Here is a 17,211-nt window from a genome sequence, read left to right on the forward strand (position 1 = left end):
CTTAGGAAGCTTTAGTTTTTTCCACTTATACATAGAATGTGTCACCTCAGCAGAACATGCCATGTCTGTGAAGTGGAGGTAAGCCATTTTCCTTTTAAAATCAGTGCTACCCTTTCTTTTAAATATGCTCTCTTTAAATAGATGAAAAAGTATTAGATTTTTTTTGAGGTTTCCAAAAGTACGTCAGTACACAAATAATTGACAAATAATGGTAATTCCTTAAAACTCCCCCAAACCAACTGAGCTGAGTTGATAAGACTAGATCACAGGTTCTGAAACTTTTGGTCTTAGGACTCCTTTATACTTGAAGACCCTTATCCCTGTTTGTGAGGCTTATTTACTAATATTTACCATATTAGAAATTAAAGCATCTTAGTACTGTTAGGGAGTCCATGAGGTCAAAATTATTTTCCTAAGAAAATGTCTCAAGGCTGTCCAGGAGTTCCAAAACTGTACTTTGAGAACCATTAGACTAGATTCCTAAGGCTAATTCCAGCTTTAAAATCTACGATCCTATGAACTGTAATTGCTTTTGGAGAGTTCTGAACTTTGTATCAAAAATTACAAATTCCATGGCCTAAGAAATAAAGATTTATCAGTGCTAGGTTCACACTCATAGCATTTTAAAACCTTAAAGTTTTTTAAACAAGAATAGACCTTAAGCACAAGAATCTAGTCAGGGGCTGGGCTGCATATTGTTTGTAAAGGAGAAGAACCTAGCTCTATCACCAGTGAACAATTCACTATATTTATGATTTGAGAACCGAGTAGTACAGTTGATATTTTAACTTAATAAGAGAAGAGTTCTTGGCACTTAAGTTTGACAGCTAAATCTTAAATAAGAAATTTTGAGTAGCTACTATGTGCTTAACATGGTAACAGCAAGGAAAGAAAGGATAAGTCCTATCCATAAGATAGAGAGTAATTTTGCCCATTAAATTTCTTGATTTGGGGCACCATGAACAAAAGTAGTGAATCAGTATGTTATGTCCCAAATTTAATTTAAGGCAATTCAAGGTAAAATTAGAAGATTTTGTACAAGCAAAACCAATTCAATCAAAATTAGAAGGTAAACTGAAAACTCAGAACTTTTTGCAACAAGTATCTCTGGTAAAAGCCTCATTTTTCAAATACATAGATAACTGGGTCAGATTTATAAAAATACAAGTTGATAAAGGATACAAACAGGCAAGTTTTCAGACAAATCAAAGCTACAATCATGAAAAAAATGCTTTAATCCACAAAGAAATTAAATTAAACACTTCTGACACCTGTCAGATTAGCCAATATTACAAAAAAGGAAAATGATGCATGTTGGAGGGGATGCAGGAAAACTGGGACACTAATACCCTGTTGGTAAATGTGTGAACTGATCCAATCATTGTGGAGAGCAATTTGGATCTGTGTCCTAAGAGCTATAAAACCATGCATACCCTTTGATTCAGCCATACCACTGTTAGGTCTATATCCCAAAGAAAATAACCTATTTGTACAAACTTACAGTAGCTCTTTTTGTGGTAGCCAAGAACTGGAAATCCCCATCAATTGGAGAATGAAGCTGTGATACAGGACTGTGGTGGAATATTATTGTGCTATAAGAAATGACAAGTAGGATGATTTCAGAAAAACGTGAAAAGATGAACTGATGCAATGTGAAACGAACAGAACCAGGAGAACACTTCATACTGCTTAATGAAGCACTGTGGAAGACTTAGCTATTCTCAGCAATACAATGGTCCAAGTCTGTCCCAAAGAACTAATGCTGAAACATGCTACCCAACTCCAGAGAAAGAACTGATACTGTTTAAATACAGACTGAAGCATGCTGTTTTTCATTTTCTTTCATCCCTTTTCCTTTTGAGTCTTCATGTACAAAATAACTAACATGGAACTTGTTTTACATGATTTCACAGGTATAAACTATATCTGATTGCTTACCCTCTCAGGGAGAGAGAGATAGAGTTTGGAATTCCAACTCAAAAAACATGTAATTAGGAAGGAAATCAAACATTAAAAATACCAAAGTATGTGAGCTGGGTGGTGCAGTGAATAGTTCCTGACCTGGAATCTGGAATCTTGAGTTCAAATCCAATCTCTGACACTACCTGTTCGACCCTGGGCATTTTCTGTTTCTTCATCAGTAAAACGAGGGTAACAATAACCTACTTCCCAGGGTTATTATGTGGATCAAATGAGATAATAATTGTAAAGCACGTAGCATGGTGTCTGGCGCATAGAAATGCTAAGTTATTGTTATTCTTTTTCTTATTTTTATTATAATATAATACTCAAGGCAGGTTTTATAGACAAAGGGTCTTTAACAAGATCTAAAACTTCCTTCAATGTCTTAGGCCGTTTCATGGTGGAATATCCTCCTCCTGGGCTCTCAATGATGAGTGTGGGATGGGGGTGGGGGTATGGTTCATTTTGGTCATCGGGTCTAGGCCAGATAACCTTCCTTTTCCTCCTGGCAGGGCTTCTGATTACTCATACTTCAGCAAGCCGCTTCTCCTTTCCTCTCTCACACTTTTCAGCTCACTTTTGTGTAATTTTCCCCCATTAGAATGTAAATTCCTTGAGATCAAGGGCTGTTTTTTTAAACTTGTATTCTATAACCTCAGCACTCAGTTAAATGCCTAGTCCCTACCTAGTAAGCATTTTATAAAAGCTTTATTAGAAATACAGTGGGCAGGGAACACTTTGTAATTAACTTTTTGTTGATGTTAAACCTGGAATTTCTAAAAAAGGTGGTGGTGTTGTGGATCTCCTCAGCCACCAGACTGTCCAGGAGGTAACTGCCACTTTACTAGATGTCAGAGCGGGGGCAAGTCACAGGAAGGCCGTCAGACTGAGGGGTCGCTGATCAGCATTGATAAAGGCAGAATCCATGTTGGGAGTTACCACTTTGAGGATTTGTTTAGGGCCAGGGATGTTAGGGCCTTCAGATGGTTAAACTTTCTGTGTGAGCATTCACGCTGCCTAAATCTGAACTCAATACAAGTCTGACCTTGATTTCTTGTTTATGTTTGTGGTATCTGTAGACTTACTGTTTCCTAGGCGTGATTGTTAATAAGGTTCAACAGATTAACTCTCCCCACCAAAGAAAAATTGTTTGCACATTTTACCAGCACATTCCTATATTACTCTGAAAGCTGCTTGAGTCAGCAGAAGGGCAGGAGCCGGCTCAGGGAAGTAAGTGCCATTATCAGACTGCGCCTGCTGACTGTGGGATAATTAATTATTATAATTAATCATTACCAATTACATTAATAAGGCTGGCACACTAACATCACAATAGTAATAATAGTTCATAAAATTATTTAATAACACCATTAATATTTGTTGATACTGTTAATAATACTAATACATGGGGCATCAGAGTAGGTGGCATAATGGAGGGACTCCTCTTCCTGAGTTCAAATCTGGCCTTGGACACTTCCTAGCTGTGCGACCCTGGGCAAGTCACTGAAACCTATCTACCGCGGGGCAAATACTCCAGTGTCTTTGCCAAGACGACCCCAAATGGGGTCAAGAGCTGGATCCGACTGAATAATTATAAATACACAACGCTAAACCACCGGCATTTCTCTCGCGGTTTAACTAACGTCCGGCCTCACCGGCGCTGCGGAGGCTCGGCCCCCGCCTCCTCCTACACCACGGTCCGGTCCCGTCCTCTCCTCTCCGCCCCGCGCGCCCTTCGCTGCCGGAGGCCCTGCGCAGTGGGAGTCCGGCAGGCGGAGAGGCGGGGCCGGCCGCAGGGCTGGGCCCGACGGAGCAGCCCTCCCCGCGCTGGGTACCGCTCCGGCCGGGCCGACTCAGCCAAGGGAGGCGAGCTGTGGCCTCGGAGTCCGGGACGACACAAAGCAAACCACAAGCAAACCAACCACGCAGGCTGCCTACCTTCCCGAGGAGTGCACGCGCGACCCTGAGAGGATGCGACCGATGACCTAGGAACTGGTCCGCGGGAGCGACCTGCGGCGCTAGCAACCCACGGCTCTCTTAGCAACGGCCGGCGCCTGCCGATGACGTCACCACCTCCGGGCACGACCCGGAAGCGGGGAAGGGGCGGGACTATGCGGCTTCCCCTTGGATCTGCCACTTGCTATTGGATGCAGAGGAAAAGGTCCTAGGCCTCCTCCAATGGGAATGGGCCAGCCCCCTGGGGGGGTGGGACCTAAGGGGTGGGGCGAGTGGTTCGTCGTAGAGGCGGCTCGCCTGGGCACAAGTTGGAAGTACCTGAGAGTAAGCGCCGCACGTGCAGGTGAGGTGACAGGCGGCGGGACTGAGTGTTCGCCGCGAGCGGTTCGCTCACGCGTGGGCCCGGGTGCCTTCAGAAGCCGAGTGCCTGGGGTAGGGGCAGGGAAAATTCGACGTGAGGGGCCGGGAATTGCCCACGTGGGTGTTTGAGGGGACCGGGGCAGACCCTCGGGCCGTGCCGCAGCGGCTTTGTAATGTCGTCCTGCATTCGTGGAGTGCATACTGTTTGCACGCTGCAGCTTCGCCTGTAAACTAGGTTTGGCGAGCCACCGCGGACCCCTAGGGAGCGTGGCGTGGAAAAGCCCGGATGCGGGACTCCTTTTGGCTGGATGGCGGTCTCAGGACTCGGTGATAATGGTACCTTGAGCGCCGGTGGTGTGCCGGGCCCTGGAGGCTTCACCTAGCTCGTGTCCGTGGTCTCAGTTAAGTCTCAGGGCGTCAGCCAGGCCCCGGCAGCCTTTCCTGATGCCCTCCGTCCCAAATTGTCTGGTGTTTCCTTTGCACGTGTGTGTATTCGCTCTAAGTTTATGCCGTGCACGCGTGTACCTGGACCTATGCCCCCCATACGAGGGGGGCGGCTTCATTGTTTTGTCCTGGTGGCCAGCCCACGATAGCCACTTTATATCTATACATCTATAAAACACGTGCTGAATGACCAGGCCGCAGCCGTCTTCTGATCACCTTCTCTTGCCGGGCGCCCGGTCTCCATACCGCCTCTGACCCTCCTCTTTCCTTGTCGCCCTAGTTGAAACTTGGGAATAAATGAGGAAACACAGAGAAGCCTGCTGGACTTGAGTTCGAGTCCCACCTTAGAGATTTAGAGCTGTGTGGCTTGGTGCCTCAGTTTCCTTCTCTGTAAAGTAGGGATTATTCCCCCTAGGTCTGCTGCCTGTGTTGGGTGAGCTTTCACTTGCCTTCTAAGTACACTGCCTAGGTATTTCATCTCTACACCCCCTCTTCCTGGCATCCCTGTTTGTGTTGTCTTCTTTGGTTAGAATGTAAGTTTTTTAAGGGCAGGTCAGGGACAGTCTTGCTTCCCCAGGGCTTGGCACAGTGCCTGGTATACAGTCAGTGCTTGATAAATGCTCTCTCTTGATATCTAAATGCATGAGAGGTACAAGCAAGTTACTAAGTGAAAACCAAGGAGGAAAGTCCTTTGGTGGAAAGATTAACTGGGACAATCAGGGAAGACTTCCCGAAGAGGGCATTACATTTGAATTGGGTCTTGTGTGTATATACACTGTGTGTGTAACATGGTAGCCCAGGCATCTCCTATATAACAGTGTCAGTCAGCAAAGCCAGAGAGACAGGAAAGCCTGGAGCATGTATGGGGAACCATTGGGTAGTTAATACACATTAAGTAAGCATTTTAAGGTTAGAGTAGGAGTTGGATCATTGTGTCAGATACTAGGGATACAAAAATTTTATCTGTATAATTATATATGCATAATGATGCACATTATTATATTGTTAATTACCTATTGATTATAGATTAATTTTAATATAACAAATAATAGGTACAATTAATATATAACAGCATATAATTATAGGAATAGTAGATTATGTTACATACATATCTGTCCCATATTGTATTAAAATATAGTTATAAAAATATATGCATGTCTGGACTAAAAGATATAAACACAGTGCTGGGGAGAATCATGAAGGGGGACACCGACATCTGGGGGATAAGTGCAGAGATCTAAGATGAGGCAAAATGCTCCAAGAGCCCTGAGGAAAGAGAGGTCACTTTCACTCCTGATTTGACCATTGAGGAAAATCCCAGAAGAGGACCTGTGTCTAGAGCCAGCCTGAATGACAGCAGTAGGAACTGATATATTATTCAGTAGGTGCCAGGGAGATATTAAAGGTTTTTCAGTAGAGAATTGACTTGATTAGAACAGTAAATTAGGAAGGTTTCTCAGAGGGCTAGTTTGACAGATGGTTTGGGGGCAGGAGGACAAGCTAGGAGGCTTTTACTGTCATTTTGGTGGAAGAGATGAGTGCCTGAATTAGGGTGGGGACAGTGGGAGTGCAAAGAGAAGGAGGGATCCATCACAGCACTTATTAAGTGTTTTCGGTAGTGCTGGGGATACAAAGAAAGACAAATCATGGTCTGTAAAAGGTCTCTTCTTTCAGAAGGGGAATTTGAGATGAGTCTTGAAGGAAGCTAGAGATTCTAAGAGACTGAAGTGAGAAGGTGGGGGAAGATTCCAGGTGTGGCAGACAACCCGTACAAAGGCATGGAGATGGGAAATGTAGGGTTGTAAATAACCAACAGGAGTTTATATTTTATTCTAGGGTAATAGGGAGCCACTGAAGTTTATAAGTGGCTGATATGGTCAGATTATATTAGCATGGAGAGAGATTTGGCCAGGGAGACTAATTGGGAAGATAATCCAGTAGTCTAGACAAGAGGTGGTGCAGACTTGAATTAGGATGGTCACTATGTGATTGGAGAGGATGTAGATGACTGTATGTAAATGACTGCAAAGTGTATATGTATGTATATTTATATGTATATCTATCTATCTGTCTATCTACCTCCTGAACTGTAGGCCTACATCACTTACAGACCTTGGGATCTGAAACTTACTCTATCCAGAATAACTGCTCATTTTCCCTCCACACCCACCATTCTTCCAAACTTCTTTTCTGCTATTGAGGATCCTGTCCTTCCAGCACCACCCTTTACCCCCTTCCCATTCCCTGCATATAGCTACCTTTGATTTCTCACTCTCCTTTAAGACACAGATTTGAGTCCTTGGCAAGTTGTCTGTTCCAACTCCAGCACATCCAGCTGATCCCCTCTCTCCGCTTAACCCAGCCACCACTCTTTCCTCCTCTCACCTGATCATTGCAATAGCTTCAGTTAGTAAGTCTTTATTAAGTCCCTGGTATATGCTGGGAATTATGCTAAGTGGAAGGGCTACAAAGAAAGGTAAAAATATAGTCCCTGTCCTCAAGGAGCTCACATTCCAGTGGGGGATAGAAGGTACCTACAAATATGTATAAATGATATATGGACAGTGTGAATGGAAGGTAATCTCAGAGGGAAGGCATTAGTAGTGGAAGGAACACTTAAAAGGTTCCACAGAGTGGGATTTGGGCTTAGTTTTGGAGGGAGCCAGAGAAGCCATAATGATTGTTTTTTTCACTTCTCCAAAATACATTGTCTGAGAACTTGTTTTTTTAAATGCATAGTTATGCATTTTTTTCTGTTGCAGGATGCCAGAGCAAAAGAAGAAAAGGTCTGAAGTGTCAGAGAAAAAGAAAAGGAAATTAAAGAAGCTGGTGACAGGAGAGGAGCCCCTTGCCCAGGAGAAGCCCCTGAAGAAGAAGAAGAAGAAACTCCATGCCAAGGTACAAGGGCTGGGCACTGCATGCTGTGCGTGCAGCTTGTTTGGTGTTGCTGCTTGTTCTTCCTGGTTCTGTACCAGATCTGCTTGGTTTTATTCTCCAGGCTCTTGAAGCTTTTTGTATATACTCAGGGACTGGCAAAAAATTAAATTTGGTGAGAGTCAAAGGAAAGAAACGTCATAATTTTAATGAACGCTTATAACTCACTGCAATGATATATACTTCTTCAACCTGTGAAGGCTTACTGCCTATCCTGCTGCTGTCACACCTCCATGACCATAACCAGAGCAGAGAGGAGACAGTGAGTTTTGTGATCTCAAAAGGATTCCTGTAGCTAATGTTTACATGCATAGCTGGGGTAATAGCACAGTGGGGATTGTGGTGACAAGATGGGTTCAAGGCTGCCTCCTTAGAGGCTCCTCAGCACTTCCCTGAGGGATGATCTGTAGTTACTGCCACCAAGGGAGTAGAGAGGGTTGATTTTTTTCCCTCCAAAATTGGTGCTCTTAGGATCACAGTATTAATTGGATTTAGGGCTGAAAGGGACTTTAGAAATCATACGATTTCTTTAGTACCTACCTTTCCCAATATCAGCCACAACAACTGTTTTATCAACTACTTGGAATGGAAAAGTGTGTGTCTTCATCCTTTGTTGTTGAAGAAGACCATGCCATCAGAGAAATAATGACATGACTTGTACTTGACTTTGTTTTGAGTGAGGAAGGGCTGTGCAGGTCACCAGCCTCACTTCTCCTCCAGAGCCATCCGAATCCAGTGACTACGTATTCATCAGGATGACTGGAGATGACCCAGGATGAGGCAGTTGGGGTTAAGTGACTTGCCCAAGGTCACACAGATAGTGAGTGTTAAGTGTCTGAGGTGAGATTTGAACTCAGGTCCTCCTGACTCCTGCACTGGTGTTCTATCCACTGCACCACCTAGCTGCCCAGGAATGGAAAAGTAAATTATTCGGGGGGCGGAGCCAAGATGGCGGAGTAGAAAGACGCACATACACATAGCTCTGAACCCACAACCCACAGAACGGCTAGAGGGGACCAACTCACGGTGAATTCTGCACCCAGAGGCCACGGAATATTGGAGCGAGGGAGATTTCTGTTCCAGAGAGACCTGCAAACCTCTTGCGGAGGGTCCTTCGCGCCGTGGACTGGGCACCAGGACTGGGAGCTGAGTGCAGCCCTGCAGCGGCCGCGACACCGTGAGGAAAAGATCCGAGTGGGCTACGGGGACGGGATCTCCTGTGGCCACGCGGGTCCCTCCACCCACAGAGGGAACTGCAAACCTCTCGCAAAAGGTCTGTCGCGCTGCAGACGTGGAGCCCAGCCCAGACCTGCGGCGGCCTCGGCTCCGAGAGGTACAGATCCGAGCAGGCTTCAGAGACGGAATCTCCGTGGCGGCACAAGCCCCTCCACCCACAGGTGAGGACGGTCGGTGAGAGAGTATCTTTGGCGGGTCGAGAGGGGAGTGGGGTGCCCCCATGGCTCGGGCCCCCCCGGGAGATAGAAGCTGAGAGGAGGCTGCAGACAGGGGCTCCCCAAGCGGGCGGGAGCCTGGATCCATTGTGGAAGGTCTGTGCATAAACCCCCTGAGGGAACTGAGCCTGAGAGGCAGTCCTGCCCCGACCTGACCATCTGAACTTAATTCTCACACTGAATAGCAGCCCTGCCCCCGCCAAAAGCCCTAAGGCGGGAAGCAGCATTTGAATCTCAGTCCCCAAACGCTGGCTGGGAGGACCAGGAGGCGAGGTGGGTGTGAGGAGAATATTCAGAGGTCAAGCCACTGGCTGGGGAGAATGCCAAGAAAAGGGAAAAGAAATAAAACTATTGAAGGGTACTTTCTCGAGAAAAGACACTTCCTCCCTTCCTTTCTGACGAGGAAGAACAATGCTTACCATCAGGCAAAGACACAGAAATCAAGGATTCTGTGTCCCAGCCCACCCAATGGGCTCAGGCCATGGAAGAGCTCAAAAGGAATTTTGAAAATCAAGTTAGAGAGGTGGAGGAAAAACTGGGAAGAGAAATGAGAGGGATGAAAGAGAAGCATGAAAAGCAGATCAGCTCCCTGTTAAAGGAGAACCAAAAAAATGTTGAAGAAATTAACACCTTGAAAACTAGCCTAACTCAATTGGCAAAAGAGGTTCAAAAGGCCAATGAGGAGAAGAATGCTTTCAAAAGCAGAATTAGCCAAATGGAAAAGGAGATTCAAAAGCTCACTGAAGAAAATAGATCTTTCAAAACTGGAATGGCACAGATGGATGCTAAGGACTTTATGAGAAAGACAGATATCACAGAACATAGCGTGAAGATTCGAAAAATGGAAGATAATGTGAAATATCTTTTTGGAAAAACAACTGACCTGGAAAATAGAATCAGGAGAGACAATGTAAAAATTCTGGGACTACCTGAAAACCATGATCAAAAGAAGAGCCTAGACATCATCTTCCATGAAATTATCAAGGAAACTGCCCTGAGATTCTAGAACCAGAGGGCAAAATAAATATTCAAGGAATCCTCAGAACACCGCATGAAAGAGATCCAAAAAGAGAAACTCCTAGGAATATTGTGGCCAAATTCCAGAATTCCCAGGTGAAAGAGAAAATATTGCAAGCAGCTAGAAAGAAACAATTCAAGTATTGTGGAAATACAATCAGGATAACACAAGATCTAGCACCCTCTACATTAAGGGATCGAAGGGCATGGAATAGGATATTCCAGAAGTCAAAAGAACTAGGACTAAAACCAAGAATCACCTACCCAGCAAAACTGAGTATAATACTTAAGAAGAAAAAATGGTCTTTCAATGAAATAGAGGATTTTCAAATTTTCTTGATGAAAAGACCAGAGCTGGAAAGAAAATTTGACTTTGTAAAAGTAAATTATTCGCAGCATATGTAAATCCCTGAGTTTGAATGATGACCAAATTAGAGAGTCAATGTGATGCACCAGAAAGAACATTGGAGTAGGAGTGGGAAAGCTGAGAATCTAGTACTTATTAAGTACTAGACAAAGTCCCTCCCCTCTCAGGATCTCATTCATGTGGAAAATGAGATTGGACTGGATCCATGGTGACAAACTAGAATAGAAGTGAATCCCTGGAGATGGGGTAGGGGCACAGAGATGGACATATAAAACCAGAAATTATCATCATCTATATTCTATTGTATTTTTACTTATTTTGGTGAGCATTTTCCAATTACATTTTAATCTGGTTTGGGTCCTCTTGCCATTTCCCTTCTAGTTCTTTGTTCTTTGAGACTATAAGCTAGTTGGTTTTCCTCTTGGTAGTAGGTTGAAACTGTTCACTCTGGAGCCACCTGAAGCCCAGGAATTAAATGTTTCTATTTTTGCACAGGATTTCTTCTAGGATGATTTTCTTCTCTGTTTCCTCTCCCCACCCCTTTTCATTTATTTTTTTTTTACACATTTTTTAATTATACTGCATTTGTGTCTGAGAATTAAAAAACACAAAAGGCTTCCCTTTTAAATACTGTGTACTTAACACCTTATTTTTTCCTTTTGGATCCTCTATTTCTTTCCCATTTCCCTCCTTCTCCCACCCCCCAAATTAAAAGTAAGATAAATTAAATCCCTCTTAGGAATATGCATAGTCAAGCAAAACAAATTCACACATTGGCTGGGGCAAAAAGAAAAAAAAGTCTCAGTTCGTACTTTGAGTCCATCCCCTCTGAGTTCATCACCTCTCTAATAGCATTTCATGCTATTCCCAGTTACCATTTGCTGAAGCTAGTTATACTTTCAGGTTGGAGTGTGATCTGGTTTCTTTGAAACAATTTTCTTTATGGGTGTCAGAGAACCCAAGTTTGAATGGTTCTGCCCTGTAATACCACTTTAGTCATTGAACCTATAAAATGCACAAGTTAGATTAAGTGATCAATCTCCCAGTTTCCTTATAGCTCTAAAGCTGTGATTCTATGACCCTTTGCTACCTCACTTATTCCTCCATGAAATTTTTGCCTTTGCTTTAGGAGGAAAGGTCTGTCCTTTTGTCATTAGCCTTCTTCCCCTACCCTTGCTGGCAGGCTTGACATTTTAGATGTCCTGCCAAATCTTATTTAGTGAAAAGCATCATATTTTTAACCCATGTTTATTTTGTGGTTAATTCTGCCCACCCTTATTGCCATCACTCTTAAATCTACTTACTGGTAGTCATTTTTTTTAAGGGGGTGGAAAAGGGATGTTAATAATTGTAGCAACACTTGGTATCAGCCTGCCTGTCCAAGAATATGATTATAGCTGCTATCCTATATCAAGGGAGACATAACTTTTAAATATGATTTGGGGAAATAGAACTAGGAACATGAGTGTAGCGAGGATATGGTTTGATTTAGTATATTTACATGGAGACCATGAGGGAGTACATTTGGACTAATCTCAATATCATGAAGAAGGAAGAAGAAAGTTTGTTTTCTGCAGCTTGTGGAGATGTCAACTGACCAGAAGGTGTCAGCAACTACTTTCAATCAGAACTGATATTCCCTTCTGTTTCCTTTAAGGTGCTATTTCCCTGAGGGCCAATATGCCAGTTCTTGGATAAATTTTCTTGTTAATTTTGTTTTGGGTGAGGTGATACGACCTGGGACGAGGGTCTGTGGTCTTGAAGTTTTTTGATTTTAGTTAACTTTTTTTTTAAGGACTGAAAACCATTCTTAAGCAAAATGGAGGTGAAGATTCTGCCTTAGGAAATGGAATTAGGCTTTATTTAGGAGGGAGATCAGTTCTCATTATCATTTCTGGTTCTCTGGGAAAGTTGTTAAAAAAAAAGCAGATTTCTCCATTAAAATTGTTGATGTTTGAGAAAAAAAGTCATAAAACAAACTCAAGTATTTATGAAAGGGATCAGATTTAAGAGGCCTGGAAAACAGTATTCCCTGTCCACCAGATAGGAATGATGTGGAAAATTACTGCAATGAACTCAGCTCTGTGAGCTCAGTTCTGTTACTCAGTGATCCCCCAATATCTTCTTGAAGAACCTTCTAAACCCAGAGTGGATGACAGAGAAGAGACTGTCCCTTCCCATTGGTCATTGGACTGCCTTCCCAGAAATTTAATCATGAAGAAGACTCATCATTCCCTGGGCACTCGTACAGAATTACTTCCCACAGAATAGATAGCTCAGATTTGGTTCAAGTTCAAGTCTATCAGGTGATAGAATTTTCTTCCCCTCTCTCTGGGTACTTTGATAGAGTCAGACTTCACACTTTGGGAATGTCACCTTCATTTCCCTTTGGCCTGTGGTTTTGTAATTTTTTTTTTTTTATTCGGAGACTCTTTGCTTCTTTTTGTTGTGTGCAGCTTTCTATATGATTCCTCATTCCTTACAGGTTTCTCCTTATGAAACCTCTTCAGTCTCCCCTTCTCACCTCCCCCAGTTCACTTATCAGCTCTCTGTTCAGTTATCACTTTATTAACTGCAGGCTAACAGCACAGGGGCTGGTGATTGGTGGTGGTGGTGGTGGGATGGAAGGAAGGAATGACGGCAGGAGACAGTACTTTCATGACTTCTACAAGATAAGAGATTTCCAAATAGTGATTTTCAGATAGCCAGGCATGTCTGAACTATACCTTCAAACTTCTGGACCAGTTGTTTCACAAAGTCTTCATTAGAATGTAAGACCAGTTTTTCACTCTGTATTCTGACAGGCTTGGGGTCTTTTGGGGGCAAACATTAGGAATTTTGGAAACTTTATTCCCTTAAGACATTCAACCTGCCCTCTTTCATGAGTTGAAATCAATATATTTTCAATGTTTGGAGTAATAAAAGGTTGTATTTTTTAGCAGACTGGCACAACTAAGGCTAGAAGATCCTTGTGATTTCCTTAAACTCAAAGGTATCTTATTTTTAAAAGGTTTTAAGAATAATCTTTTGTCTTTGGCAGAGGCTTTGAGTGCAAATCTTAATTTAGCCTTTAACTAGCTGTGTGACCTGAGCAGTTCACTTAACCTATCTCAGCCTCAGTTTCCTTACTTGTAAAGTGGGGATAATAATAGCAAATGATGCACAGGGTTGTTGTGAGGACCAAGTGAGACATCCTATGCAAAGTTCTTTCCAGACTTTAAAGCGCTGTGTAAATAATAGCTATTGTTATTCTTACGTCATTTCTGGAACCCCCTCATCTCTTCCTGCCCTTCCCCCCAATACTGAATACAGTCTCTTAACAAAAAAAATAATAAGCAAAACCACCTGACATACTGACTTCATCTAAGGACAGACTGCAGTTGTTACTTCCACCTTCTTTCCCCTGAATCATCTCAGTTCCTTGAAGTCCAGCTTCTAAAGCCTTATCATTCAAGTGAAATTGTGTCCAAACTTAGGACTTTTATTTGTCAAATCTGATGATATTTCCCCCATCTTCATTTTTCTTGACTTTTCTGAAGCATTTAATACTGTGGCCCACCCTCCCCTTTTAGGTGATCTCTGCAGGGATTTGTGACACTGTCATCTCTGGGTTAGCTGTCTACCACTCTGACCACTCCGACCACTCCTTCTCTGTCTCCTTTGCTGGCTCCTCTTCCATATTATGCCCCCTAATAACTGGTATTCTACAAGGCTCCTTCCTTCTTTCTGCCTATTCTCAGTGACCTCATCAGGTCCAGTTTAGTTACCATATATCTGTGCAGCTGATTCCCAAATATCTATCTCCAGCCCTTATGTCCTTCCTGAGCTCTGGTCCTGCACTATGACCTGCCATTTGGAAATTTCCAACTAAATGGTCAGTGGGCATCTTAAACTTAACTGGTCTAAAACAACACTCATTATTCAACCTAAACCCCATCTTCTTCTAAAGTTCCCTATTTCTGTTCACTTAGGTTCTAAACTTTGTCATCTTCTTTTCCTCACTCTCACCCTAAATATCCATGAAGTTGCCAGATAATTCTACCACCACAATATCTCACAGTCTCCCTTCACACCTAGGTCAGGTCTTCATCATCTGTGATCTGGACTAATATAATAGCCTACTTCTTAGCCTCATTACTTCAAGACTTTCCTATTCCAATCCATTCTCTGTGCAGCGGCCAAAGTGATTTTCCTTATGTGCAGGTTTGATTATGTCACTTCGCTACTCGGAACAGCAGGGAGTCCTTATTACCTCTGTTTGGCTTTTAAAGCCCCTTAAAACCTGGCCCTGCTGATCTTTTTACATATTACTGCTGTATACCCTCTCTGCAGTCCAGTTATACTGGACCTTTTAACATTTCCTTGTACACTAGACTATATTTCTTGTCTCTCCTCTGGTCCAGATGTTCTTAACCTTTTTGTGTCATGGGTCTTTTTGGCAGTCTGATTAACCCTATGGAACGTAATTTTTTAAAAAAACATTTTAAAATAATTGAAGGATACAAGATTGCATGCTGTCTTGGGGAGGGAGGGGGAAAGGAGAGGGAGAAAATTTAAAACTTACAGAAGTGATTGTTGAAAACTGAAAACAAATAATTTTTAAAAAATAAAATAATTAAAGAAAATGCTAAATTTCAGTTAGAGATTAATCAAAATAAGATCCCCCCATCCAATTTTATTCATTATTTTACCAAGAATATGTGGAGATAGAGATTAATCAAAATAAGATCCCCCCATCCAATTTTATTCATTATTTTACCAAGAATATGTGGAGATAGAGGCTTCCTGATAGCTCTTCTTAAAAGAAAGTCACCTACTAATTTATTTTTTAAAGGTTGAATAAATACTGGTCAAATTTTAGAAAGTTTCTGTTTCTTGCCTGTCTTGTCTATTCCACTGTTTAATTATTGCCACATTATTTTGGTGACAACTACTTTCTAACATAATTTGAGATCTGAATATTATCTCCCTTTTCTTTGTATGTTTTCATTATTTCCTTTGAGATTATAGATCCTTTGTTCCTCCAAATGATTTTGTTATTGTCTTGGCTAGTTTTATAAAATGTCTTCTGGCAATATGATGGCATTGCATTAAATTGATAACTTTTTGCACTTAGCACAATATCAGGCACATAATAAGCGCTTACTAAATGCTTTTTGTTGATTGATTAAATTAATATAGTGTGGTTATTTTTGTATTGACCTGACCCAATCACAAACAGTAAATATCTCTGTTATTCTTTATTTTTCTTTATTTTTTATTCTTTATTTTTACTTTTAAATAATAAATTTATTTTCTTTATTATTTATTTCCTTATTTTGTAAAGTGTTTTACGGTTTTATTTATATGAATCTTTCATATGTTTTTGTAAGTTAAATTGATGATATTTTATGAACTTTGTAGTTATTTAAGTAGAATTTCTCTTATTTTCTCTTCCTGGTTTTTATTAATACAATATTGTAATGCTGGTGATTTTTGTGTATTTTGTAATCTACACTTTATCTGAGTTATTGTTTTAATTGATTTCTTTGCTGATTTTCTAGAGTTTTCTAAAAATGCTATCATATCATCTGGAAATAAGGATAATTTTTATACCATTAACTTTGTTCTTGTTTTCATTTTGTTCTCTTTAATAAGCATTTCCAGAACTGTGCCAAGGAGGAAATAAAACCAAGAACAAATAAAAATAAAAAGTTCCATTGTCTTTTGGTTTTCAAGTTTCTCTTTATTCAATTTTTTAAAATTTCCAACTTTTTTTCCTTTATTCTTTCAGTTAGACTGTGAGGAGATCAAATGTATGGGAACCTTGGACTTGTGGAGGTGCAGCTCAGACCGGAGCCAGCCACCTCCTCCATTTCCCTGCCTCCTTAGAGTTAATCCCCAAAGCCCTCCCAGTGGAAGGTCTTCAACTTCAAGTTCAAGATTTGCTTCCACTATTCTCTTGAAGATCTCTTCCCTCCCACACCCAGCTTGTTATTGATGTATTTATTTTGGGAACAACGTTTCAAAACTGGCTTGCCAGTCTTTCTTAATATGGGGGTCCCGGTGGCGCTCTCCTCCACTTTTGGACACACCCTCATCCCCCATAACTTCCCTGGCCTCAGCTGATCAGGTTCAGCCAGTTCAGAGATAGCCACTTGCCCACTGCAGGAAGATGACTGGAGGCCTGTTCTGGTAACTTAAACATCCTCCCTCTAGTCCTTTCCCAGGGCTTGCTTCCCTCCATGCCTAGTGTCTGTCTTTTCTCTCTGCCTCTTCCTCCACAGTCAGATTTGGAGTTTCCTCGGAATCTCATCTTATGCCATGTCTTCCCTGCTTGGATGGAGATGGTGGTTGGACCCTGCTGAATGTAGGGAAGGACTTCAGTCTCTCCCAGAGTGGGGTGGACAAGGTCCCTGTTGGGGAGTGTGGTGGAATTGGGTCTCTGCTTTATGTGGGAATGGAGGTGGAATCTGTTCTTCCTACCCCCTGTGCTTCAATGAGTTTCCTTCCCCCTTCTCCTTCCTAGTGTTTCTATTTCACAAGTTCCTTAAGTTAATTTTCTTTTTTATCTTTTCCCTTTCTCAGTTCAGATAAAACTGCAGTACCTAATCTTGACTTTTTCCTCCCCTTCTCTGTTCATTCTTTTCATTTCAGTAAGATTGATTCAGTAAGAAATATTTTTTTCCAAGAAATGTTTTCATTGCACACACTTTTTTACTCCTTTTTTTCTTTCTAGGA

General features: G+C 42.0%; 1 protein-coding gene and 1 long non-coding RNA gene across 10 annotated transcripts in view; one reads left to right on the forward strand and one right to left on the reverse strand.

Moving 5' to 3' along the window:
• LOC140497151 (uncharacterized) overlaps positions 1 to 4,045 on the reverse strand; it is a 108,231-nt gene extending 104,186 nt beyond the window's left edge. The window contains exon 1 of the long non-coding RNA XR_011964546.1: positions 3,901 to 4,045. This is a non-coding gene — a long non-coding RNA (uncharacterized lncRNA). The remainder of the gene's footprint in view (positions 1 to 3,900) is intronic.
• A 32-nt stretch (positions 4,046 to 4,077) lies between these two features.
• CHLSN (cholesin) overlaps positions 4,078 to 17,211 on the forward strand; it is a 366,272-nt gene continuing 353,138 nt past the window's right edge. For 6 of the 9 annotated variants that reach the window (XR_011964550.1, XR_011964551.1, XR_011964552.1 and 3 more), the window contains exons 1-2: positions 4,078 to 4,261; positions 7,485 to 7,620. Coding sequence is in view for 3 of the 9 variants with exons in the window: in XM_072597760.1 (XP_072453861.1) it covers positions 7,486 to 7,620 (135 nt within the window). In the remaining 6 variants the exon portion in view is untranslated. Of the gene's footprint in view, positions 4,351 to 7,484; positions 7,621 to 17,211 lie in introns of those variants that run through there. The other 3 variants (XM_072597763.1, XM_072597761.1, XM_072597765.1) reach the window with 3 other exon arrangements.

The sequence above is a fragment of the Notamacropus eugenii genome, chromosome 3 (genome assembly GCF_028372415.1).
Source record: "Notamacropus eugenii isolate mMacEug1 chromosome 3, mMacEug1.pri_v2, whole genome shotgun sequence".
Taxonomy (NCBI): domain Eukaryota; kingdom Metazoa; phylum Chordata; class Mammalia; order Diprotodontia; family Macropodidae; genus Notamacropus; species Notamacropus eugenii.